We start from the raw sequence: 27,443 nt of genomic DNA, 5'->3' as shown, positions 1-27,443 counted from the left end.
TGTACTCGATGGTGGCCTCGGCCCTGCTTTTGCAAAAAAGAGCGACTAGATGCTTTTGGGGACCATGCGGCGACAGTGTAGATATTTCCTGTGTTTCAAATAATCGACATGATCATGTCGTAAATATTTTATGTGATGCATTTTGAGTTCGGGTATGTGAAGAAGAAGAGGAGGCTCCCGTGAATTTTCTCACCGATCCGAATGAGGGAGATCGACACTTCGACCGCGGATATATTGATCGACAAATTGGTCCGGTGGGAGGCATGCATGTGTTGATGTAACTAGAGCCTCCATTGGTAGGGTTTGGGAATGGAGTCTTTGAGGGGGTGAAGCGCCTAATAGAGCAAATGGGCAGGAAAAATTGAGAAACACGAGGATGCTTGTAGAGCTAACCAAAGATTTTTTCATTCCTTTCGGTTTGACACTTTTTGGTTTCTTGACAACAAATCGTTGAGCTCCTTAAGAGATTGCAGAAAGTTATGGACCGAATGTAATGACAAATTGGTTCTAATGAGTTTGTTTTTGGGAGCATAGATTTGCCATATTCGAAAAGGACTTCATACCGACTTGTTCGACGCTGTCCTAATTATTCAATAAAACTCGTTATCATTATTAATAAAATTTCCACTAAAAAAAAAAAAAAAAAAAACATCATCTCGTGCACTATAAAAACGTGCCCCGTCCAAATTTTGGAACCACCAAAAAAAATATCGCGATTCTCAATCCAATAATAGTAAGACAAAATAAAAAAAATAAAAAAAACATTATTGGCTGAAATTGATTCCCTAAAATCCCTTGATTCATATAATTCAATTGTAGATTCACAGTATCAAACTTTTATAGAATTATTGAAAATATTGATACAGTGCTTGAAAAGGTCAATTTCTAGATTAGCTTTCAAGCTTACTTGTTCTTTGCGTGTAACCCTTTTAGTCTCTATATTTTTTTATCAATTGAAGAAGAAGAAGAAAAGAATTATAATTTGGTAACAAAAAGTATAAAACTTTTCTTCTTCTTCTTCTTCTTCTTCATTTTTTAATGCATTTTTAGCTATATTTTGTTCATTTTTTAGTTATTTGATTGTAGAATTTGTTGCAAGATTGTTTCTTAGAGTGATTTATAGCTTATAAGAAGTGGGGTTTTTGTTTTAAAACTGTTAAAGTCATAGAAAAGCTTGAATTTCTATTCGTTTCTTGATTTTGAACACCCTTAAAGCGTTAAAGAGATGACAATTGATAGCGTTGTGCCGGTGAAGGAGAAGAGATCAAGGAAGAAGAAGCAGATTGTGGATGAGAAGGCACCTTTATTACCTAATAAGCAAGGTGAAGATATTGGGTTTGATGAGTTTAATGGAGCTTCTTATACTGGGGCAGTGTTTAATTTGTCGACGACTGTTGTTGGTGCTGGAATTATGGCTTTACCTGCTACTATGAAGGTTTTAGGACTTGTTCCTGGGATTTTTATGATTATATTTATGGCGTTTTTGACGGAGAAATCGATTGAGATGTTGCTTAGGTTTAGTAAAGCTGGGAAGTCTGCTTCTTATGGTGGACTTATGGGAGATTCATTTGGGAAGTTTGGGAGAATGTTGTTGCAGATCTGTGTGGTTGTTAACAACGTTGGAGTTCTTGTAGTATACATGATTATTATAGGTATATGATTGACACAACCACTCTTTTGTTGTTCTGAATTACAGCTTAAATGTTATAATGCTTACTATACTTGTGTGGTTAGGTGATGTGCTTTCTGGAACATCTTCAAGTGGACTTCACCATGCTGGTATTTTAGAAGGATGGTTTGGTGTGCATTGGTGGAACGGGCGTTTCTTTGTACTTCTTGTCACAACTCTTGTTGTGTTTGCTCCACTGGCTTGCTTTAAGCGTGTAGGTAAGTTCTGCTGAAGTTGTAATTTTAAGCATCTACAATCTACATAGTTGAAGGAGTTACTCTTTGAAGTTAATGGAACTCATTATTTGTAATAGTCTAATAGTATTCCATTCCTAGTTTGTTTTAGTTGCAATGGTAATTAGATATCAGTTATGATCTCTGGCATATAAACGCACTAATGCACTATGCTATGTTCAGTTTTGGTGCAATTTGGAAATGTTCTTCTGGTTATTAGCCTGGGTGTCTATGCTGACATGTTCTGTTATTTGCTATTGACTTAATCAGAAATTCCATGTTTTTACCATTTCATCAGAAGCTGATCCCTAGATTGCGTATCGACATATGAATTTACTTTCTTTGATTTTTACCAACTGTTTGTAAAAAAAAGTTGACATTGGTCGAGATATATGGTATTTTTTATTTATTTATGTTTATCTTTGGCATAATTCTTTTGTGCTGTAGGAGGCTCTTCCTACGCACTGTCTATAGCTGCCTAATTGGATATTTATCAAATCCACCCTTTACCACTAAAAATGAAAATGAAGTATTGTAGTATTGTCTGTTCTTATATATATGTCTTTGCCGGAAACTTAGTACGAGTTCTATCTTATACAAGTTCAGCTACTGTATTCTTCTACCAGACCTTTGGTTCAGATGTTGAGCGTTCTGTGCACATTTCTATCGTTGTGATTGAAGAGCTCATTACTTTTATATCTTTTTGCAGACTCATTGAGATTCACATCTGCCCTATCAGTTGGTTTGGCAGTTGTCTTTGTTGTTATCACTGCTGGAATTACGATTGTCAAAATAGTAGATGGAAGCATAGCAATGCCCAGATTGCTTCCTGTTGTTACTGATATGACGGCAGTCTTCAAGCTTTTTACAGTGGTTCCTGTCCTAGTGACGGCCTACATCTGCCACTACAATGGTATGCTTTCTGGAAGGTCATATGTATTTATTCTATATAAGTAAACTGTCACATTTTGTGGTATTTCAATTGCAACTGCTGAATGTATGTAAAAACGTTTCCTGAGGAGTCCAAAACGTGTTCTTGACTGCCATCTTCATTGTTTTTCTTATAGCATTTTCGACATTTGTTACTGCCTCCAAATTCATAATTTAGTATAAATCCACTATTAACTGTCACCTCCTGCTCTTTTTGCTTTCCAAAAGTCTATGATCCTAAATTGTTATGATTGTTATAACTTTTATAAAAGGTCCTGCTTGCCTGAGCTGATGGGAAGCATCACCAAGTCACCAACCATCACCACTTCCCACTTGCACAAAGTGGCAGAGGTTTTAACCATTTAATGATGAAATGATAACGCAGCTTCGACATCTATTTTTTCGTATTTAGCATGGAATAGATTAAAGTGGGACGCAACTTTTTTTCCTGTTTTTTTTTACCCTCAAGTCTTCATATGACTTTTTGCAGTACATACAATATACAATGAGCTTGAAGATTCTTCAAAGATTCAGTCAATTGTCCGCAGTTCACTTGGACTATGCTCCACTGTGTACATAACAACAAGCTTTTTTGGGTTCCTTCTATTTGGTGATTCGACCCTTGATGATGTGCTCGCAAATTTTGACGCCAACCTTGGCATTCCATACAGTTCACTGCTCAATGATGCTGTTCGTGTTAGCTATGCAGCCCACCTTATGCTAGTCTTCCCCATAATCTTCTTTGCACTACGAATGAATCTTGACGGTCTCCTCTTTCCGATGGGAAGGCCTTTGGCTTCGAGCAACCGCAGGTTTGCATTGATCAGCATTGGTCTCCTTGTGATTGTCTTCCTTGGTGCCAATTTCATTCCCAGTATCTGGGATGCTTTCCAATTCACTGGAGCAACTGCTGCTGTATGCATTGGGTTTATCTTCCCTGCTGCAGTCACTCTCAGGTGAGCTTTTCTTTCAAGATGAAACAATTAGATGGATAGATATAATGTATTAGGTGCTTGCGTTGGCAGAGATTTATTTGGTAGTGGTCTATCTAAGGATATGTAGTAGAATCGTGGGAGACCTGTTAACTTGTCCAAGTACAGTGGAGTGGCCACCTCGGTTCATTCTTTATCATTTTAACTAAAAATGAACCGCAAACACTGTTTTTGTGTTGCACGTCAGTCACACTTGTGGTTTCCGATGGGTAGCTAGCAAAGCATACTATCATAGAAACAAGCCTCTGGAGGCATTTCTTACTGGAACATTTTCTGATTTAGGGCAGTCTGACTAGTTTTCTCATATGAACATAAACTGCATGTTGCAAGCTAAGTTTTGTAGTTTATCTGGCTGGCCCTTATTTTTTCCCCCCTTTTCTTTGTTGTAATTTTGAACTTGGCTTCTGTTGTTGGCAGTACTTAATTTTTAACGAGTGAAATTGTTTTATTAGTTTCCATGTTTGGCAGGGAGTATTTTGCTGTTATAATGTTCCTTGTTTTGTTGTTGAAAGCTTGTATACTGGTTTTTTCAGGGATCCACATGGCATCGCAACCAAGAAGGACAAGATCTTATCTATTTTCATGATTGTACTTGCTGTGTTCTCAAATGCGGTGGCATTATACAGTGATGCTACCGCGCTTTTCAAGAAAAATGATTCTCCGCATGCATAGGTCTTCTTGGGATTGTAATTCTCTCTGTGGAATGATTCAGAACTGAAGTGCATAGAGATAAAAAGCTGTAGAAATTTGTTGTAGTCCAGCGAAAATCAGGGTTTTCTAAGACAGTTTGCTGAGATGAATAAGAGGATTGCTAAATTCAACATTAGTTGATTTCGTCCGCGAAAGTGTAGCAGAACCTGTATAATCTTTATCCCCAATTTCAGTAAGGCATTGTTATACTGATATATGATTGTTGTATAACTATTATTGTGTGGATTTGGATCAAACTATAGTGAGTAGAAAATGGTAAACAAATTGCTTATTACTATTTTCGTCCTCTTTCCAGTTTGTGCCTTTTGTCATTGTATTTTGGATGTGGGTTTCTCTGTTTGTGAAATATTGTTTTTGTCTGTATATGTAATGCTTTATAACCTTTGAAATTAACTGAAATGCTGAATATTGCAGTTTGGTATACTTGTAGTTTGACAGACTGAATCACAGCAGTTTCATGTTTTGTTTCAGTTGATTATTCTATGAATGAATGCTGACGCCGCTTTTGATGCATTTCAGTTTTAGGCTGCATTTGGCCAAATAAATTTGACCGGAAGCAGCTCAAAGAAAAATATTCAGCCATTATCTTACAAATTGACTTGAATCCGTCAATAATAGCACTCCAACCATTCTGCACAATTTCAAACTCAACTCACACGGGTAACTATCCCTATCCCCATCAGCACTACCATTGGTTGCAGCACGACAATTTCAATTCGACCTTCTTAGAACGTGGAAGAAACTACGTCAAAAACCAATATGCAAGGAGTCAAGATACTTTGAAAGATCATATATATCGAGGGTCAACAATTTATATATCAGCAGTATCTATCGAGATTTCAGGGGTTGAAATTTCAAAATATATCATTGGCATTTTGTTCTATAAAAAATTTCCTGCAATTCCTATTTGCCTTCGCGCCAGACAATTGGGAGCAAAAAAAAAAAAAAATCAATGGCTGAGAACCAGCGGGACGAGCTCGCGGAGTCACTGAACGAGCTATTCACCAACGTATCTGCAATGATCAAAGGCGAACTCCAGGTCCAATTCCTTGTAATTATTTCAATCAAAATTTTTGCGTTACGATTTAAGTTGAAGTTTACGTCCAATTTATTTTTGTTCAGGGTACGGGCAACCTGCTTGAGCTATTGGAGAAAATGAATATAAAAGTAGCAGAGGAATATAATGGATTTGGAGATGTGGCAGCTGGATTAAGAGTGTTCGTTGAACAGTTGAAGGCTAAAAACGGTAATTTCGATGAATATGTTCAGCAGATTGATTCAATAATTGAACAGTTGACGAAATTTGAAGCTCAAGTGTCAATGCTGGATAAATATGTATCTCTTTTAGAATCTAAAGTTCACTCAGCTTACCAGGTTTCCCCTTCTAATAATCATACTTGTTGATTTTTGTTATTTTTATTGCTTAATAATGCCAATGATAGAATGAGTACAACTCTGTTAAACTCGAATTGTTACATCAGTATAATCATTTGTGTTTTAGCAAAAGGTAATTGTATTGCATAGCCAAAACTGAAAAGTGTTACAAAATGGAATAAAAGAATAGTTGTATATGCTAATAAGGCATACCATGTTGATGTTCAGTCCTAGCTAGGAAGTCTGGTCTTCTGAGTGTCCTTTGGGTAGAGATGCACTTTTGTGTGCACAAGCATCAGCACCAAAGTTGTACGCTCGCCATGTTGAGGATCTTCATTAGCTTGTCGTTGATCACCACTGAGAGCGACCGCAACATTGTCTCCTCTTGCATCTCAATTTTAGGTGTGTATAAGGTGCTTCTTTTTCTTATCCCTCCCCCCTAAACTCCCACTTGTGAATCAAGTCCTCTAGGGAATACCTCTCGAAATCTTGCGAGTGGACCTGTAAGCACTCTCAAATTAGCATCTTCTTCGGTTATAAGCCACGAGAAATTAGGTCCTGCGGGAAACAACCATTGTATGTGGTCCTCTAAACATCCCGTCTGAAAGAGGAATTTCATGGAAAGTCGTATTCTCGCTTCAAACTCCTCTATTGGACTCTCAATCATATTCTTAAATATAGCAATGGGGAGTTGAGCGAGTAATGCGTGCATCATGTCTGCAAATAACTGCTCCATAGAAGTATATAGTTCTTCGATTGATGTGTAGCTTTTGCGATTGATGAAGTCTATAATGACACCAAGTTGAGACCATATACTGCTAGAAGGCGATATGTCCCTCAGTTCTGTAATGATCACAATTGCACGATCAAGATCAGATTGAAGCTGATCAGGAGTGCGTATTCTGATACTGTTGTCATCAGGAAGCAAACTGCTAAAGTCACCACCGGTCCACAGAGCTTTTGCATATGACGATTTGTTGTGACTCTCTAAACTTTTTATTAGTATTGTTTCCTCAATGAAATGAATGATTTCCTTGGCTTCACTGAATGCTTGTACTAGAGATCCAAGAAGGTTATTGGGTATGGAAACTTGGGCAACTTTTACAAGGAATGTCAAGGAAAGTGAACATACTTCAATTCCTTTTTGATGAGGATAAGCTTCATCTCTTATTTCCATGGTACGCAAATGTCGATGAGGCGTTTGTGTAAGGATTTGTATCAGATGATTTAGTGACTCCTTGTTGCAAACCTCCCTCAATTTGATCATGTCCTCGACACCTTCTCGCACCATATATCCTCTAGCTGTTATTTCACCTTCATGACTTAGATCCTCAAAATATTCCAAACTATCTTGTTTGTATAGACCAAGAAAGTAGCGGAGCAGCACAGATGGGGTCACCACCAACAACTGAGCTAACAAGAATATTTTCGTGGTTAGCGGTGTAAAGAAATTCTGTAAACTATGCAGCATCAACCCCTTTTTCGAGATTTGATTCTTTAGTATCGTGTCATCATCGTCTAGGAAAGATACAACTATCTTTTCGAATTCCATGCTGCTAAACAAGGCTATCCATCTAAAGACAATTGCGAAAGTTCCTACTGTGACAACGAGAATCTGGGTGACAACTATGATTGTCATTGACCAGTCATAAACAGAAATCCCTACACAAAAATCCAGTTGCTTCATAATGAGAGATCTCATTGTTGCTTGTATTAAGACGACTGAACACATTGGGCATATTGTGCTAACGGCCGCATATGTTGAGTGCGTGCTTATTTCATACTGTGGATTACGGGAGTAACCGTACAAGTAACACAGCTTCAGTCGTTCAAACATGCTACTGTTCCCACATACAAAAAGATGTTTGTTTTGGTTCATGGTAAATCGATTGTAATTTTTGGTATACAGAAATATGGACCAGAACATGAAGAGCAATAGCAACATGAAACACAACATTATGATATGCTCTGTGATGAACAGAACAATCACACCAGTGTATATCTGTGTACAGATGTTGATGACGATGGTAATTACAAAGATGCTCAAGGACAGCAAATTTGAAAAGATTCCAGAGTCAGTAGAAGCTCCGAATGAAGGCATGAGAAAGCCCATACAGATGCATATCAAGCCAGTCCCAGTAAGTTTAGACAACTGGTCCTCAGGACTAGGCATCCCAGTTGTTAGATCAACGGGGATTTTAGCTGCTATTGTAAGCAGACTCAAAGAAAAAGAATTGACTGCAAATAACTTACATGGAAGCCATCGGGTCTTTGAACGAAATCCAGCAATAATATCAGAGAGCATCAGTAGCATGCATAAGAAAGAAGCAGCAGCTATGTATAAACCAACGAGAGGCACAGGGGAAGAATAGTTGGCAGTATCTAAAGTCCTATTGATGCATCCATGGTTTGCCATAGTTTCTTTGTTGCCTAAAGCGATCCCTGCTTTTATCATGGCAATTGGAATGAGTTGAAGTTGTTTATATCAGGAGAAGAAGACTCTGTAAATCAATGTTGAGTATCATTCCTTTCACACAAGCAAAAAAATTGTTGACGATTGGGGTCAACCCCAGCAAGACTTGGACCTTGATCTTTGCACACAGGCAGGACTTGGACTATTATTATTATTATTATTCTTTTTAATAATGCACAATAGACTTGTTCCTACCACAATTCTTCTGTTTAATTTGAAAAATGCAGTCGATGTCCAAATTTAAGCATTGACTTTTTGATACAGGCGCAAAGGTTGTTCTGCTTCCATGGGATCAAATTATTTGATTAACATGCATCGGTCTTGGACTGATTTTGCGTGTAGGATCTTTTAATTATCATAGTGATGCTATTAACGGAATAGGAATAGGTTGATTTAACACTCAAATTATCAAATCTCATGTTGAAATCAAAAAGCGTTTTGTTTGTTTCGGAATAGAAAAAATGCTAAACCAAACTGGGGAACCATCCATAACGATACAGTTCCAATTCTATTTAACAGAGCATTGGAGAGCCTGGAATTTATTTCAGGGTGGGCAAAATAGAAGACGAATTACATACAATTGTAAATTCCAACACACTTGAACATTAATTATTGATTCCAAAAAATTGAATTCACAAAATAGATTTACAAGTATATTTATTGAAAGCTCACAGATTATGTTTGGCCTATTTTGTACTTAAACAGTGTTCTGTGACCATTAGTCGTCGAGCAGTACGGTGATAGCTATACCTACCAAAAAAAAAAGTACGGTGATAGCTATGGAAGGCGGAAAGATTGGTAGCAACAACAAATTGGATATCGAATCAAAACCGACTTTGATTATGAGAGATTCGAACAGATGCGAGAGATATCAAACGGGATTTTCAAAAAGGACTTCTTCATCTTGTCAATCTAGTGATCCTATTGTTGTGATTACATGAGATCACTAAATTGAGTTCTTCCTATTCCTTTGTTTATTGTTGGTGGTTCCTGCGAAAGGAGTGAATCTTATTCTTGTGATAGGAGGCGAAATGTTACAATATTGAGGATTACGGTATTCAGGTTATCATGGGACTTAATCCCCGTTGTGAGTATTCCTATTTTGTAACCAGTTGATGTATATTGTGGATTTTTATCTCACTACCTATCTAAGGTAGTGACGTGGATGTTTCTCAGTGATTGAGTTTACCACGTTAACAAAAGTATCTGTGTCTTGTCTCGTTTTATTTTTCAGTTTGATTGCCATAGATAATTGTTTGTTTGTGCTTGGTTAAAATTAATTGAGAACAATCGAATTCATCGAGATTACTCTGTTAAAACGTCACTAGGAATTTCAATTTACACAACAAAGATCCATTTTCTCAAAGCGTTGTATACTTGCAAGCTCAAAATTGTCTCAGAACCAATGCTCTTAAGTATCTCCTTCTCGTTGTGACTGCACTATTATTTAACCAATGATTTATTTTCGGTTTAACTACGTCACTTCCTTAGTTTGATATGCTAAGAGCTAATTAGTTATATGTCTTTCTTTTGTTCAAATATATTTCTCGACAAGTAAGGCAGTGTAAATGTTATATTTGGTTTTACTTTACAGATTTAAGAAAGTGAGGGAGATGATGTGTAAATATGGGATTGACCGAGTTTGTAAGGACGAACTGGCTCCAAAATTAGTGTTGCAAGATATGAACCACTAAACTTAATTCTAGTCACGACTTCAAATCCTTATAGTCCTTGTATGTTTATGCCTATATAATGCAAATGTTGTACTCAAACAATAAGTTGTAGAGTAACAATAGTTAAAAACCATAGTAGACCTAAAGCTATATATTCAAGCTTAAACTCTTTCATCTAAGACCATTTTTGTATCTGGATATTTAAATAATATCCAAAGATACATTGATAATTAAGTATTTAAGATAATCAAAGTTCAACTAACTTAAAAAAACATGGTCCTCTAAGAGGAACCTTTGCAAGAGTAAATGAAACTCTATTAAATACCATTATTATATTAAGAAACTCAAAAAGGTGGCTGAGACAATTGAAGGCCAGTTTAGTTATACATTAGATATAAACAAATTTATAACTTTGGAATGAAGAGAAGGCGCTAGCATCAACCTTGTCGAACAGAGTAGTGATCAAGCAATTATGAGTTACCTCAAAGATTGATAAAGCTACTATTTAAAAAATTAAATAAACGAATATATCGTACCTCAAATCAATTAGATTGAAGCAATCTATCAATCGAAGGAACTTCAGTAGCTACTTGCTTTCCCATAGTTGGGTAAGATGAAAGGCCGCTCCACTTTTATTTTATTTAAAGGGCCTGTGATTGAAAATGACGTCAGGACCTTCTCATATTTATAGTTGTGTGTCTATGTTAAATATATGTGTGTGTGCATGTGGGTTTGTGTGTATTTAAGTATATATGTAAAGAAAAAACTACTACTAAATGGTGCTCTAATGTACCTAAAATTCAAAAATACATCACCCACCTGATATCCACCATAGATAATTCTTTGGCATTTTCCAGCAAACCACAGATAGAAACACGGTAACTGTTTTCCAACCATTTTTTTGTAGTCAGTTTAACAATAATCAGAAGTAAACCTCCTTAGTAATGAAAATACAGAAATGAAATTAAGGGGTGTGATGTGACCTCTCAATATCATCAACTACTGGGATTGGACCATGAGTTCTTATAATTTGAAATCAATGGGTTCTTGAGCTACTACTTTGGAGGAGGGCAGAGGGAGAAAAGAGAAATAAAGATAATAGACTTTCTCGAGTTTTTTGTTTTTATCCTTTTTTATGCGTACAAAAGGCGTGTATTTCATTTTTTCCATCCTGAATTATTAGAAAAGCTGATGTGTCCTACTAAGAGAAAAAAAGGGGCTGACGTGTTTTATTGGGAGCATTCTCAACTACTCAGTATTTCATAGGATGGGAGGGGAGGGGAGAGGAAGATTAAGTGTTGTTTGGGTTTTGGAAAGAGTGTGGTGGGTTTTATATGTGAATTCTTCGTAGGTTTTGTTTCCATTTTTTTCTACTGATTTATTATTGTTTCCATTTTTTTCGCCCTAACTTTTCGTAATAACCCTACTGACTTAATACCCCAGCTGACGTGGAATGTGAAACATTGTCATATAATTTAGTTACAAATATTTTTGATAGTTCAAATCCATCGCTCAATCAAGTGTAAAACACTCAAATCAATCTGATAAATTGAATCTATTCAACATTCAACAGTCCTAATAACAATTAGAAGTTTAATTTCAATACTGAATATCGAAAATGATCATGTCTAACACAACAATTCACAATTTCCTATACTGATTTTAAAAGAGAGATCTCTAGTAAAGTCTACAGATGCTATAAGAGTCGAAAAACTCTAAAAGTAACATGAATATAATAATCAGTCAAATAACAAAAGAATAGATAGCAAAAGAATATAGACAATCAACAATAAACAAATTTCCAGGCATTATTCACACGTTTCAATCCATAATGCCAATAGTAAGCACACAAGGGAATCAATGTCACTCTATTAGCATAACTATAAACAAATAGGTGTCTCAATAAAGATAATAAAGTGAGGAAGCTACAAGAACCCAACTGATTTTCTTAGGTTCTTAAGGCAAAGGCTTAAATCTGTAATATTAAAACGTTGCTCAAAGAACAGGCAGGAATGAAGGTTGCGAACGATACACTTAATTTACCACATGACTAATTAAAGGAGTCAATTTAGATCATAGATGAGATGCTCACATCTATCAAGGACTTTTGGTTATCAGTCAAGTTACTTTACCAAAACATAATTAAAAAATATATTTGAAAAACAAAAAAAGAATATGGGATTAAGTGCTCACATTAAGAAGCAGGAGAATGTCATTGGCACTACTGATGCCGATCGAAGTGCTTGTTTTTCCTTATCTGTTAGTTCATCTCTTTTTTCTTTGTAGCTGCATTAATTGTCAAGATGTTCAAGCATCTGGGATACTTAATCCGCTCATATTCTGAGAACAAATGCCCTGCAAGGTATCAAAAGGAAACACACATGCAAATGCGTAAGTGCCACTATAGTATTCAAAGAATCACAACCATAAAATAAACAATGTCGGAACTATTGGGCATTTACGGCACAAAACGCCCAATAATATTTTCTTCGAACAAATTGCCATTCATGAAAAAGTTCAGCAATTTACCTCTCAGTTTTGGATGGGAAGAAAGGGTTATTTTATGCGACAAAATGTTTATGCATTTAGTTAAATTAAAACTGACCTGTTTTTTTTTTTTTTTTTTTTTTGGTTGTTATTACTTGGGGATGAAAGGAAGCGTTCAGCAAAGAGAGATAACTTGCTGCAGCCTCCAAACTAAGTGAGAGCGAGAAACTTAGAAGTAAAGTTACTACTGAGATGGATAACTTGCTTTCAATCCGCTTTGTAATTAGTTTGGTGTCCAATAGCTTACTTGAGATCAATAACTCATTCAGATCATAAGACCTTAGGAAGCGTTTCTAATCACTTTTCGAAGGCATTGTTATTCCATATTGTAACAATCAGAAAATCATCATCCAAAAAAAAATAATAATAAATGCGATAGGCCGATAGAACATAAATAAATAAAAAAAAAGGATGGAAAATTGGATAAAAACAAAAAGAATACCTCATATATATAGCGTCAGAGTTGAAGAGAATAACAGAAAAGAGGCGATGAGGCCGGGTAAAATAGATTGAAGACTTCGTAGGTTTCGCTTGTGTGAAACTCTTGCTAGACGCCATGGTGGTGGTCATGGCTTGAGGCTAATGTGTACCAAGTGTGGTGATAATGGCGGTGAATAGGAAGTGGTATGGTGATGAAGAGTGGATTTATTGGAGATTGAGGAAGAAGAGATAAACAACTTTTTCAGTTTTTGCAGTGGAATATTTTACTTGCATACAAATCTATGTCAAGTAATTCACTAATTCATGACACATATGCACAGTCGATTCCCAATTTTGCTACTGACACCCAACCGCATTCGAATGCAAGTGTCATCAGTTGGTTGCAGAGAAGGTGGTTGTTGAGAAAGTGGAGGTTGATGATGTCGACTCAAAGTTTAATTTGCTAGGTTACATTGACACGCCGTATTGGACACGGATACGAATTGTCGGACACGGCAAAATATCGAAATGAAAGCAAAAAGTAGAATGAGCCAATCTGTGGACGTCACATCCCTTCCCATTCCTGGTAAAAGAGGTGAAACACCCTCCATTAGGTTTCCTTCTAAAACCGTGTAGAAGGGTTTAGAAGCTTGGATGAGTTGTTCTCATTAAAGAAAGCAATTGCTACTCCCGTATATAGAGGACTTGAACATATAACATCAAATTACTGGCTTGGATTTGTGGTATTTGACAAAAATGTCTTGTACAAACAGTAGGGATTGATGTGTTTTTATATATACCCACCCTATGGTAATCAAGAGCAAAATAAGCATTCTCTTCAAAACTCTTCTTATTAGGTCTTAATAATCGGTAATTATTTTACCTAAAAAAACAAAAAAAACTTTGAAATTACCTGGAGAAGAATATCGCTTAGAACCTTAACCTGTGTATGCGCCTTCAGGGCGGTAAGTCTGAATGAGTGAGGGCATAATAAGAGCTATGAACTATCACAGGCCAATCACGGGATTGACCTTGTGCAACTTCACCTGAAGCTTATAAGTCGCCCTTCCATCTCTCCCTCTTCTTTTCTTTCAAACTATGCCTGCCCTGCTATTCCGCAAAGTCGATGGTCAACCTGGTAACCCACCAGCTCAAGTCCCAAATAAAAATCAGGTTAGACCCGAGAGGAATTTCACTCCCCTAAATCAACCAATGAGTGTAATTCTACCTCAACTCCTTGAAAGGGGTTGCTAACTTTGTTGGAGCACAGGCCTGTTCCTGATCCTTTGCCTAGGTGGTATAATACGAATGCCCATTGTGCATATCATCAAGGTCAAAGGCATGCTACTAATAACCTTAAAGTTCATAAAAGAAATCTCATCTTTTCGATCAGCAATAGATAGTGACAAAATCTTTTCGATCAGGAAGAACGTGTTGAAGAGAAGATCAATTACGGATTTTTTAAGGAGGCTTTTTGTTTTGGGTAAGTTATTATATGCCAATCGGAATTCTTTTTGGGTTATAGTTGGATCCTAATTAATCGGCTTGAATTTTGGGATTTTCTAGTTTCCTAATAAATCGCTCTTTCCATAAATTTGTTCGTATAGTAGGTGGTTGAAAAAATTCACAAAGGCTACTGGATATAACCATCGACATGTTGAACATATTTTCTTATCTAATAAACCCCTTGTGATACAGATGACTCAATCAATGAAGCTTATAATGCCAAATAATTGATAGTTAAATCTAACATTCTAACACGCATAGCTCAATCAAAATAGATGTAGAAAACATATTATTTATCATAACAATGGTGCACTTATATTTACCTCAAGCAAATAAAAGAAAATGTTTTAGCCAAACCCAAGCACTCCAATACTCTTTTGACCTTCAGTGCTTCAATAATAAACAACAAATTTCATATTGTACTGAGATGCTTAAAATCTTTAGTTCTAGAAGAGCTCCAACAACTCAACTGTTAATAGTTGAGAAATTTGAGTCCTCTCCTTGAAGTTTTGTATTTATTACAAATATATTGAGGTGGCAATTTACAGTACCACCTGTGTAGGTAAAATTTCCTCAGACAGATGATGGTACCCACTGACATAAAGTTCTTGACAGGGTGTATCATACATAGAAGGTCCTCCAAAATTAGTGTTGCAAGATATGAACCACTAAACTTAATTCTAGTCACGACTTCAAATCCTTATAGTCCTTGTATGTTTATGCCTATATAATGCAAATGTTGTACTCAAACAATAAGTTGTAGAGTAACAATAGTTAAAAACCATAGTAGACCTAAAGCTATATATTCAAGCTTAAACTCTTTCATCTAAGACCATTTTTGTATCTGGATATTTAAATAATATCCAAAGATACATTGATAATTAAGTATTTAAGATAATCAAAGTTCAACTAACTTAAAAAAACATGGTCCTCTAAGAGGAACCTTTGCAAGAGTAAATGAAACTCTATTAAATACCATTATTATATTAAGAAACTCAAAAAGGTGGCTGAGACAATTGAAGGCCAGTTTAGTTATACATTAGATATAAACAAATTTATAACTTTGGAATGAAGAGAAGGCGCTAGCATCAACCTTGTCGAACAGAGTAGTGATCAAGCAATTATGAGTTACCTCAAAGATTGATAAAGCTACTATTTAAAAAATTAAATAAACGAATATATCGTACCTCAAATCAATTAGATTGAAGCAATCTATCAATCGAGGGAACTTCAGTAGCTACTTGCTTTCCCATAGTTGGGTAAGATGAAAGGCCGCTCCACTTTTATTTTATTTAAAGGGCCTGTGATTGAAAATGACGTCAGGACCTTCTCATATTTATAGTTGTGTGTCTATGTTAAATATATGTGTGTGTGCATGTGGGTTTGTGTGTATTTAAGTATATATGTAAAGAAAAAACTACTACTAAATGGTGCTCTAATGTACCTAAAATTCAAAAATACATCACCCACCTGATATCCACCATAGATAATTCTTTGGCATTTTCCAGCAATCCACAGATAGAAACACGGTAACTGTTTCCCAACCATTTTTTTGTAGTCAGTTTAACAATAATTAGATGTAAACCTCCTTAGTAATGAAAATACAGAAATGAAATTAAGGGGTGTGATGTGACCTCTCAATATCATCAACTACTGGGATTGGACCATGAGTTCTTATAATTTGAAATCAATGGGTTCTTGAGCTACTACTTTGGAAGAGGGCAGAGGGAGAAAAGAGAAATAAAGATAATAGACTTTCTCGAGTTTTTTGTTTTTATCCTTTTTTATGCGTACAAAAGGCGTGTATTTCATTTTTTCCATCCTGAATTATTAGAAAAGCTGATGTGTCCTACTAAGAGAAAAAAAGGGGCTGACGTGTTTTATTGGGAGCATTCTCAACTACTCAGTATTAATGGTCTTTGATGACTGACTCCTTAGATCAGACATCTTCTTTTTCAATTGCGGCTGCCTCTTCTATATATGGCCCATATTCTTTTGTGTATGTTTATTTTGAATCATGAATTTATGATATATATGAATTAATATATAATATTTAATTATTAAAAAAATAAATATATATAATTAAATATATTATTTAATTTTTGCATCAAAATTGCATGGACGTCCTATTTTTTTGAGATATAACCGAGTCGCCATGTCGCGTCCATGTAACATAGGTGCAATCATAAGGGCCGCTTGATTATACTTGTTCTTAACATCAAATGAATAATCTGGGAGCACTGTTAAAACATCCTGCAATGCTTTAAGATTATGTGAGGTCTCCTCATCAATTTCAGCCATTGTCACCAAATTTGGCGTTTTTTTTTTAAAAAACGCGTTTAAAACCCGAGATATTGGCAAGGCGTCTGGTTCCAGTTTAAAACCCGGGTTTTTAAAAAAAAAAACCCCCGTTTTAAACTTAAAAAACGTTTAAAACCCGAGATTTTGAAAATCTCCCGTTAAAATTTTTTTTTTTCTAAAAGAAAACATGAGAATAAAAAGGGGTTTTGGAGTTTACCTTTTTGAAGAGTGGGAGTTAGATTGACTTATTGAGACAGTTCTATTTTGCTTTGGACTATTAATAATTAATTGGAAATTTTAAAGTTATTAACTTATTTGTAGAACTTGATTATGCCATTATGGTTGGTAATTAGTAGTATCTTATTTAGAGTCATGTTTTGGTACTGAATCTAAAACTTATAATATTTGGATGAGTAATGATAATTTGATACTTTCATATATTCGAATTTTCTTTCATTTGTATTATTTTTATTTTTATTTTATGTGTCTATTCTTTTTTCCACTTTTATAAAAAATGAAACTCCTTATCTATTATATTATTTATCATCGGTTTTTACCGTTTCTTTTACGTATTATACGTTTTAAACCCGTTTTACCGTTTTAAACCCATTTTTTATGCCCCACATTTTTTTACGTTTTTTTTTTCTGTTTTTTTTCCCCGAGACGTTCCGTTTAAAACACGAACTAAGTTTTTTTTTTCAAATACACCGTTTTAAACCCGTACCGTACTTGGTGACAATGATTTCATCACCAAATCCAAATGTGTCTTACACCAAACAGCGTAAATTTTCATTTGGGTCTTTTTGTAGTAAGTCACACTATATTAGTGCACTTTTGAGTTTAGTCACACGAAGTTCAAATATTTGATTTTAGTCACACTCCGTCAACAAGTCTGTCTAAATCTGTTAGTCAACATATTTGACTAGGTCAAACCATACGTTCACCGTATATATATATAACCCTATTTATTTATTTTTTTAGAAATGAACCAATCCATCACTCACCACCATACTCGAGGACAATCTCAGTGGTAGAAAACAAAAACGTGTTGAGAGAAGTATAAGTCGTTGGGTCAACCTCCAAAGAAATCCGCAATCTTCACCTCTCTGGCTCTCTCTCAATATCTCAACGAAATGGGAGGAGGGGAAGAAGGCAAATCATCTAAACAGGTAAAGAATTTGACCATCTTAACGAAATTTGGGTTTCTTGAAGAATGATAAAGGTACTGATATTTACTTTTTTTGTTTTGCATTTTGGGTACAGGGTTGTTTTCTTTGTGCTGATACATACCACATGAAGAGAGACTGTCGTTGGTTGAACTACTTATGTGTATTGTGCAAGTCAACCACAATGACTCCATTTTTTTGTAAGCAAGGCAAAAACACTGGTAAAAGGTTTCTAAAGTGCAAAAGTCAGCCTAAATGCATTGCGTTCAAATGGATTGATCTCCCAGATGAAGAACTTAATGAAGCAAGGCATGAAACACTTGTGAATACTGACAAGGTGGTCACCGAAGGAGGGAAGGTGAAGGTAACAGTGGAGGGTACCTCTAAATTGACTATAGAATGGAGTGTGGAAGATGTATGTGCCCTTGTTAAGTCTTTAGGGTTTGCACCCTAAGTTGTAATGGGTGTACTGCTATTTGAAATGAAATGAAGAATGTATTTTGGGTTTTTCAGTTTGATAATGCACAATGACGTTTCTGAATTCAACTTAAACATGATTACATATGTTCCTAAAAAGAACGTGAGGGTCCAAAACCTAATAACAAATCTATGTTTCCAAAACCTGATAACAACCACCCAAAACATTCAGTACAACCCAAAATACATATAGGGTACTCATACATACATCTGTTCCAAAAAAAAAAAAAAAAACACCCCAGTGAAAACAAGCACTTACAGCACGACCCTTTCTTGTTGAACCCTTTGATGTTGGCTGAGAAACACTTGTAGCACGATCCCTTTGTTGTTGGCTAAGAAGAACTTGCACCAGTAGGACCCTTTGTTGTTGGCTGAGACGCACTGACACCATTCTTATGCTTTTTTGTCTGTTGCAAAGCTTGTGCTGATGGGTCTTCAAGTTGTCTCTTTCTTTGTGTTTTACAGGGAGCTTTTGGAAGTCTGACAAATAACTCTGGACACATTGTGTCTTGAGATGGAACTATTAAAGTCTCTTGAGATGCATCCACTTTGTCCTTGACACCTTTTTCTTTGGATCCTCCACCTTTCTCTGCAGCTGGTCCACCCTTGTTTTTCTTTGCTCCACCTTTCTGTGCAACTGGCCCCCCTTGACAACTGACTTTACTATGACCAATCATCCCACATTTACTACATTTTCTTTGGCTTTTTGTGGACTGTGAGGGCCCCTCATCTTCACCTCTCTTCCTATTCACCTTAGGCCTACTTGGTCTCCTTGAAAGCATGGGTGGTAGCATATCAGATGGTTCCTACATGCGCCACACTATGTGAGTATACAAATGTCACAAACCATGTAAGTATAAAAAAGGCACAAAAAAAAATCACAAATACAACTACTGACCTTGTCCCATGCAGTCTCATGAAGTGGTGGTAAGATGTAGTCTACATATGTTCTTCTATACATTCTAACAATTAAAAAAGGGCTGCAATACCTACAAATAGACTTGAAATGACAAATATCTTACAAAAATGAAAGAAATAAAGGGTATAAATATGAGAGTCAAGACTTAAAATACTTACTGAGTCCAATTTATGCCCCTTTTGATAGTCATATGAGATATAGCACATACATCATGAATACATGGTATCCCAGAAAGATCCCGCTCCTTGCAATCACAGCTATGAGCATCTAAGTCCATATTCCACCATTTACTTTCAGTTGACACAACAAATGTAAACTCAATTGACCCTGAGACATTATATCCCCTGACAGCATCCAAATGCTTTGCAATGATCTCCTTAACCCTAGGCACAAGTTCAAGGTCTGCACCCATACTATCTCCTTAGACCCTTTTCTGATACAATAAACTACTCGTCATAATAGTGAATTGCAAAGCCATCTAGTGTATTAGTTTGTTCCTGATTTCTAGAATCCAAGAATTGAATGACTCTGAGAAGTTATTGGTAACATGTTCAACTTTTGACCTTATATCAAAAGCATGCAAGTCTTGCCCACAATTTAGTTTCCTCTTTCATAAGGTACTTTTTGGCTGTCTTCACCTTTGGTCTCTTTGGCTGGTCATCTTCACCATTATTTGGTATCCCTTTCTTTCTAATTTCTTCATTCAGTGTTGCAGTTTCAAGGTCTTCCATGAAGGTCTTGAACTCATGTTCTATGTATGCACTAGATGCTCCTCCCCATGCCAAACTTTCCATTAGAAGCCCTCTGTGATACTTTTGCATGTTCTGAAATATATGTCTAAAGTAGAACCTCTGATCAACCCTAGGAAATATAGTGCTCACTGCTATGTCCAAACCCTTCTGTCTATCAGACATGATAGTTAGATTGAATGAGTGATCCTCAAGGTCATTCTTCATAATCTCCAAGAAATTTGTCCAGTTCTCTTTGTTCTCCACCTTGCAAATGTAGATACCCAAAGGGAACATGCCATTATTACCATATAAACTTACAATTGACAAACAAATCCCACCATATTTACCCTTTAAGAAACACCCATCCAATCCAATGATTGGCCTACAGCCTCTTACAAACCTTCTCAAACTAGCCTTAAAAGCCACACATAACCCAGTGAACTTCTTTGTAGCATCATCCCTTGCACACTTGAAACTACTACCAATGTTAGCTATTAGCAACTGCTTACACATCTCAGGCAATCTATTGTAAGAGTATTCATAATTGCCATGAATCTTATCCAAAGTTATAGCTCTGGCATGCCAAGCCTGCCAGTACTTGATCTTAACTGTGAAATCCTTTCATATGATCTGAATGATATCCCTAGGTCTGTATGACTTGTTATGCAACCTCATTTGTTCATCAATCTAGCCAGAAATCCAATTAGCATTAGCCATAAGGTTTCTATGATTGCTTTCTGGGTTACATGTGTGCTCAAAGTTTGCAGTCTTGAGCTTGAAAGTGTGTTGATCATTTAACCTAGTCAGATTGCAAAACCATTTGCATTTCTTCCCTTTCTTCCCTTTCTTTTGTTTCTTTTGCCCTTGTTTCTTCCCTTTCCTTTTCCTCCCTCTATTCTCTTTCTTGCTTTGTGAATGGTCTGTGTCACAATGCAAGTTAATCTTAACCTCCTATTGTCATTGTAATCCCATGATATCACAAACCTATTTTGAATACAATAAGTCCTCATATATTGTTTGGCTTCCTCTTTTATAGCCCATTCATGACCAAGCACAAGTTTTAACCCCTTACCCACATTAGTTTCCTCAACCTTCTCTTCTGGATGACATGTAGAATTATTCCTAACAAACTCCTCAATATTTGAACCTACAACATACTTCTGAATCTCTTCCTCTTGTTCATCAACCTCATCTGCATCTTCTAACTCATCATCAACCTCAACATCAGCATCATCCTCTTCTTCAGTTTCTATGCCTTGTTCTTCATTTAACTCTTCCTCACCATATTCACTATCTGAAAGATTACTGTGATAGCCTTCTTCAGGCTCCACATGATCAATATCTACTCTGACCCTAGTATCTATGCATAAGAAACATATATCAATGAAACAGACATACCCATAAATTTATAACAGAGTCAAATACAAACACAATCATACCTTCAACAGCTTCATGGCCATTGGCATTCACAGCTTCATGACTGGGGAAGGCATGACCCCAGTGAGGTCTTGTAGAAAATCCACATAAATATGCACATGTCCACTGGATTTGACTTAGTCCAAAAGTTCATCACCCTAGCATCAGTCTCTAAGAGTAACTTTGATCCACTCACCAAGGAATAAATCACAACTTTTTCATCAGGAGGAGAGGGAATAACCTCTTGTATCCAACCTAACAGTTTCCCCTTTGTCATGTAATTTTTCTAGAATTTTTTTGAATCAACCACATTACCTCCAACGTACTGAAATAATCTTAATCCATTAATACGATTAATAACCCATTTACCACCATAATGTGCCCTAATGACCTTGTAACCAGGCTGACTCATGCCTGCATAGCAATTGAACCACGAACACCACGCTAATTAGTAAGCAATAAACATCAATTGACTAAAGAATTTTACCCAATTTGTTAATGGGTACCCTTTGTTAATTAGACAACAAACCCCCCAAATTTTTGTCATTAAAAATGGATGAAATTACAGTAAACATTGTTAAATTAGGGTAATAATGTTAAATTAGGATAAGCACATACCTTTTGAGGAGAAGTTAACAAATTGCGAGCTCTCTTTGTCCTTGCCTCTTAACTTCTTTCGAATGCCATTAATTCCCAAATGGATGTGAGTAATTTTGAAGAATGTTTTGTTTGTTTCAGGAACCACTAATCTTCGACTGTTTTGTTTGTTGAGTACCCTAATTTAATCGACTTTCAATATTCATCGAGATTCGAGTTGTTAGACCAGATTGATAATATTTGTTTTCTACCACTGAGATTGTCCTCGAGTATGGTGGTGAGTGATAATGGATTGGTTCATTTATAAAAATAGGGTTATATATATAGGGGAGGGATCCGTTTACCATGGTTTATACCACGCCCCTTTACAAGATGAGTTAAAAGCTAATATTTTGTGGATATGATCTCCTAACTATGGATAGATTTTTCACAAAAATTTGGCTCATTTGAAAATTTCTAACCTAATTAAAAATTGTTGACAACTTTATTTTTATTTTTTTGAACGGCCCCGATTTTTCAATTTTGCAATCATCTTTTGACATTGTTAAACATCATCAAATGAGTTGAAATTTTGTGGAGGTGATCTTCAAGGTTTGTTGGACATATCCACAAAAAATTAGGTTATAGTTCATCTTGTGGGTGAAGTTGTGGGCCATGGTATAAACCATGGTATATTGATCCCTCCCCATATATATATATATATACAAAAATTTGGCTCATTTGAAAATTTCTAACCTAATTAAAAATTGTTGACAACTTCATTTTTTTTTTTGAACAGCCCCGATTTTTCAATTTTGCAATCATCTTTTGAAATTGTTAAACATCATCAAATGAGCTGAAATTTTATATATCTTTTACTAATTTAAAAATTTTGGCCCTGAGCTACAGTCCCACAACAGTACTATAATATTTGTTTATTCTGTGATTTGTGACTCTTGGTCACACTTTTTAAGTCGGTTTTGCCTATGTTATTTTCCTATATTTATAATAGTACCCTTGTTGTCTTTAATCATTTAGTTTGGGCATAAAAATATGTGCGCCAGCACATGCATCAAGCTAGTATATATATATATATATATATATATATATATATATATATCTTAATATTAAAACTCCCACAAAAAATATTTTTTGAGCTCTATTAAAATTCCACATCATCACCTCCTATTTCCTCTTATTGAAACAGGAATTTCTTTCTTATTTATTAGACACTTCTAATTAAAACGGGAATCAATTTCCTATTAAAACATAAATTCCTCCTCTATTAGAAAAAAGAAATTCTAACACTTCTAATTAAAACGAGAATTTCTTCCTTATTGAAAAGGAAAAATATAGCATATCTAATTAAAACGAAAATCATTCTCCTATTAAAACGGAAATCATATTTCTAAATTAAGTCAACTATTAAAACAGGGTTAAAAAATGGGTTTATAAAACTTAATTAAAACAATTTGTTAGAAAATTAAAACGGGTTTTTAAAACTTAATTAAAATGATTTGTTATAAAATTACAATAGGTTAACGACTAAAACGGGAATCACGATTTGTTAGAAAATTTCTATATGTATATAGTTATGATTGTTGAACATGTTTTCAAAAGAGCCGGTGCGTATGCACGGGCCTACTTTCTAGTATATATATATATATATATATATATATATATATATATATATATATATATATATATATATATATATAGGGGTAGGTTCCATTTACAACACTTTTTATACAACGTTTTATACAATACCCCCTACCGGACCCTTCAAGATGTTTTAAAGGCTAATTTTTGTGGATAAAATGTTCTCACTATGGTTTTTGAACATTTCTACGTTTGCCAAAAAAGGGTTACAAAATCGGTAGTTCTGGACCGTTGATAAAAATTCACAAGTTGAGAGCAAGTTTTCTCTTGGTTAGGAGTTTTCAAATGAGTTAAATTTTTGTGGATATGATCTCCATAGTGTGAAAATCATATCTACAAAGAATCAAGGCTTAATTCAAATTTTCAAGGGGTATTGTATAAAACGTTGTATAAAAGTGTTGTAAATGGAACCTACCCCATATATATATATAGTCAACTTACGGTTTGACCTAGTCAAATACGTTGACTAACATATTGAGACAGACTTATTGACGGAAGTATGACTAAAATCAAATATTTGAACTTCATGTGACTTAACTCAAAAGCGCACTAATATAGTGTGACTTACTACAAAAAGACCATTTTTGTTTTTGGCATCTGCTTCACTTCCAACCACCACCTTGGCCAACAATTGAATACAATAATCAAAGCTTTGCATCCCCCCATGTGCATGGTCCCAACCAGGATATTTTAGATGGACAAGCCAATGATCGGAAATTTAGACAGGTGATAATAGCTGTAGATATCATTAAATTGTTAATTCCAATTAAGACAGTGTCCTTGTTCCAATGTTTCTTATCGCCCCTTTTGGGGGGTACTTCCCATGGCACGCACAACAAACTTCTGTAGTCGTTCACTCTTTGAGGATTCCAATAATCTTCACAACTGTTGTTATTATTACTAGCCTTAGACTTGGACTTGGACTAGTAAAGACGAGTGGTGAACTGGTGATTATGGATGAAGAGTGATTAAAGGGAATATAATATAGTAATAATCTCTATCTCTACTACTTACTGGCCATTTGGCCCGGCCTATGGCCGGACTAGCTACATAGATAGCTAATGACTCAAAAACCTAAAGTCCACTTGAATAAATAATATATGTATATTGATAGCTAATGATTCACTACTTATAGCCTGCCTACATTAATAGTGGATGATCTTATGATTAAGTACATTGCATAATATATGGTATCACTTTAAGCCTTTAAAAACAACAACCAAGTTTCAAAGCTAACAAAGTAACAACACAATACAAAACAATGCAATTATCTACTAACTTCAGAAGAAAAAAAAAAGAAGAAAAAAAATCTTATGCTTTACAATCCTAAAATCAAACAATACCCAAATCAATAAAACATCACTACTATCAAATAAATCATACATAAGCTACAAAGCCAAAAACCAAAACTCTCCAAAAAAAAAAAAAAAACTGAACCAAGAAGTTGCACTGTTCCTTGCACGGATGAAAAAGAGAACAAATAGATACACCCTCACATGGAATCACCTACTCAAATATATACATGGTAGTGCACTGTTATTACATTGTAAACACATATTTTAACTGTTAAGAAACTGTTTCGACCCCCACCTACGTGGCAAACGTCCATTAGTAGGGGTCTCTATTTTATTCATTTAATCAATAGGGCTAAAGCCCAATTCACAATATCATGGATCAATGTACAAGCTCATTAACTCATGTGTCTAAGGCTGAACCTTAGCCACATGGCTTGCCACTAATGTACATTGATTTATGTCCAGACTCATTTCTTATCAAAGAGATAATTATCAGTTGACAGTTATATTCTATCACAATTACTCAAGCAACAAGATTACTTGAGCTACAAGGACTCTCTACTCTACCTATATAAATACCACATTATTTTTCATAAGGAACTACGTTGAAACTTGATCCCTAGAGAATAGATCTTGGGTACGTAGGCAGCCATTATTTGGTTCAGTTTCATCTCCCCCAACATCAAATTCCTCTGTTTCTTAGTGCGTTCTTTACCATTGCTCTCGTTGTGTTGAAGCAGTTTACTGCCGAAACATAATTGGCGCCGTCTGTGGGGACCTTAGAATTCATTATCACGTGAAACAATCAAGATGGTAAGCGCAAGAAGCAGACCAAATAGTCAACATATTCCTCCTGCTAATAGGAATTGCAACCCTCGAAATTCAAATCGGCCAATGCAAGAACCGTTGAACAATCAAGTTGCTCCTAGTGGTAAGATCAATTCTCAACATCCAACCGTAGCAGCGCCACCGCCACCACCACCGCCTCCGCTACCGCCACTCCTAATACGGTTGAACGTGAGTTACGACGAGTCATGCTAGTGCACACTCTAAGAGTAATGACCCTATTACCCGTACTTATGGGGAGAATCGGATTGGTAGGGATAACTACTACCCTAGACATGCCCGATCTCAAATGGAAGATTTACCTCTGAGAAGCAATTTCAGGGAAGACCGCCATCCGAGATATGTCCGACATGACTGGGAAGGCGGGCATCCCAGACAAGAGCAACAAAACATGGAGAAGTGGTATAATTATACCACCACCCGCCAGGGTGACTACCACCTAAAACGGTGGTTACGAGATAGACAAAGGCAATCACCGGGTCGGATTGATCGTATGCATCAGCCAAAGATCTCTAACTCCAATAAGAGATAATGGAAGGTATCCTTCTCCACATGGGCACGACCGGGCGTCCAAATTGTTCGATCCAATACTTTAACTCTAACGTAACAACAAATGAAAGAGTTGATTGCAAAAGAACTTAACGATAGAGAGTTAAGGGATGTAAAATGAAAAACTTGGATCCATGATGATGGTGCTTGATAAGTTTTCGCCGACATTCAAGAAGCTTACCACCATCCCGACTTCAAACAACCAGATTTTGAACTTTATGATGAGTCGGAAGGAGATCCTGGGTTGCATGTTCTATCGTTCAAAAATAAGTTGGTGTTATAGGGTGGAGATGATCCGCTTATATGTAAGCTCTTTCCATCAACTCTAAAAGGAGAAGCATTACGCTGGTTTAATGAGTTGCCTTCAAGATCAATTCACCAATTCAATGAACTAGAAAATCAGTTTGTTAATCGTTTCCGCCACAATTGCAAGATGCCAAAGAATGTCGACTCACTTCTAAACATCAAGCAATAACGTGACAAAAAGTTACGTACTTTTGTTACTAGGTTCCAGAAGGCAGCAGCACCGCCGCCGCCGCTACCGCAAACGGCGATACAAATGCCTCCGAAAGAAAGCGTCACGGAAGAAAGTATAAGGAAAAACTTCATCCCAAATTGGACCGACCTGACAGGGAAGGCCGACCTCGCAGATTTGCGGAAAATCGCCATCCTAGACAGGTCCGTCCAGACAGGGAAAAAAGGCGTCACGGAAGAAAGTATAAGGAAAAACTTCATCCCAGACTGGACCGACTTGATAGGGAAGGCCGACCTCGCAGATTTGCGGAAAATCGCCATCCTAGACAGGTCCATCCATACAGGGAAAAAAGGCGTCACAGAAGAAAGTATAATGAAAACCTTCATCCTAGATTGGACCGACCTGACAGGGAAGGCCGACCTCGCAGATTTGAGAAAAATCGCCATCCCGCATGTGTCCGACCGGTGGCGGGATGGAAGGTGTCACGTATAACTAGAGGGAAGAC

At 36.1% G+C, this 27,443-nt stretch overlaps 3 protein-coding genes and 1 long non-coding RNA gene across 7 annotated transcripts; 2 read left to right on the top strand and 2 right to left on the bottom strand.

The window, feature by feature from the left end:
* The first annotated feature begins 697 nt into the window (after positions 1–697).
* LOC147521759 (amino acid transporter AVT6A-like) lies at positions 698–4,812 on the top strand. The gene is made up of 5 exons (XM_086585790.1): positions 698–1,652; positions 1,735–1,887; positions 2,612–2,815; positions 3,323–3,788; positions 4,358–4,812. Exons 1-5 carry the CDS (start codon positions 1,226–1,228, stop codon positions 4,494–4,496), a joined length of 1,389 nt encoding a protein of 462 aa, XP_086441916.1. The 5' UTR covers positions 698–1,225; the 3' UTR covers positions 4,497–4,812.
* A 557-nt stretch (positions 4,813–5,369) lies between these two features.
* Positions 5,370–5,998, top strand: BLOS2 (biogenesis of lysosome organelles complex 1 subunit-like protein). Its single transcript, XM_086585848.1, has 2 exons — positions 5,370–5,574; positions 5,658–5,998. Exons 1-2 carry the CDS (start codon positions 5,488–5,490, stop codon positions 5,937–5,939), a joined length of 369 nt encoding a protein of 122 aa, XP_086441974.1. The 5' UTR covers positions 5,370–5,487; the 3' UTR covers positions 5,940–5,998.
* On the bottom strand, positions 5,994–8,499 carry LOC147521757 (uncharacterized). The gene has a single exon (XM_086585736.1). It carries the CDS (start codon positions 8,362–8,364, stop codon positions 6,349–6,351), a length of 2,016 nt encoding a protein of 671 aa, XP_086441862.1. The 5' UTR covers positions 8,365–8,499; the 3' UTR covers positions 5,994–6,348.
* Positions 8,500–12,248: 3,749 nt separating this feature from the next.
* On the bottom strand, positions 12,249–16,260 carry LOC147521756 (uncharacterized). Of its 4 annotated transcripts, XR_015209758.1 has the most exons (5): positions 16,163–16,260; positions 15,999–16,061; positions 15,716–15,829; positions 13,045–14,377; positions 12,249–12,410 (listed from the first exon to the last, which is right to left on the bottom strand). It is a non-coding gene; the product is annotated as an uncharacterized LOC147521756 (long non-coding RNA). The 4 variants fall into 4 exon arrangements; XR_015209754.1 differs by having other exon boundaries at positions 15,999–16,225; XR_015209762.1 differs by lacking the exons at positions 15,716–15,829; positions 15,999–16,061; positions 16,163–16,260 and having other exon boundaries at positions 13,045–13,605; positions 13,936–15,705.
* Positions 16,261–27,443: the final 11,183 nt, after the last annotated feature.

Source organism: Coptis chinensis, chromosome 1, assembly GCF_015680905.1.
Source record: "Coptis chinensis isolate HL-2020 chromosome 1, ASM1568090v1, whole genome shotgun sequence".
Taxonomy (NCBI): domain Eukaryota; kingdom Viridiplantae; phylum Streptophyta; class Magnoliopsida; order Ranunculales; family Ranunculaceae; genus Coptis; species Coptis chinensis.
The sequence above is the reverse complement of the archived record's forward strand: the minus strand, read 5'-3'. Positions and strand labels throughout refer to the sequence as shown.

Coding starts and splice junctions, on each gene's coding strand:
- LOC147521759 (XM_086585790.1), top strand. CDS start 1,226: ATGACAATTGATAGCGTTGTGCCGGTGAAGGAGAAGAGATCAAGGAAG. Junction 1,653..1,734: donor AGTATACATGATTATTATAG/GTATATGATTGA, acceptor TTGTGTGGTTAG/GTGATGTGCTTTCTGGAACA. Junction 3,789..4,357: donor CCTGCTGCAGTCACTCTCAG/GTGAGCTTTTCT, acceptor TGGTTTTTTCAG/GGATCCACATGGCATCGCAA.
- BLOS2 (XM_086585848.1), top strand. CDS start 5,488: ATGGCTGAGAACCAGCGGGACGAGCTCGCGGAGTCACTGAACGAGCTA. Junction 5,575..5,657: donor TGATCAAAGGCGAACTCCAG/GTCCAATTCCTT, acceptor ATTTTTGTTCAG/GGTACGGGCAACCTGCTTGA.
- LOC147521757 (XM_086585736.1), bottom strand. CDS start 8,364: ATGATAAAAGCAGGGATCGCTTTAGGCAACAAAGAAACTATGGCAAAC.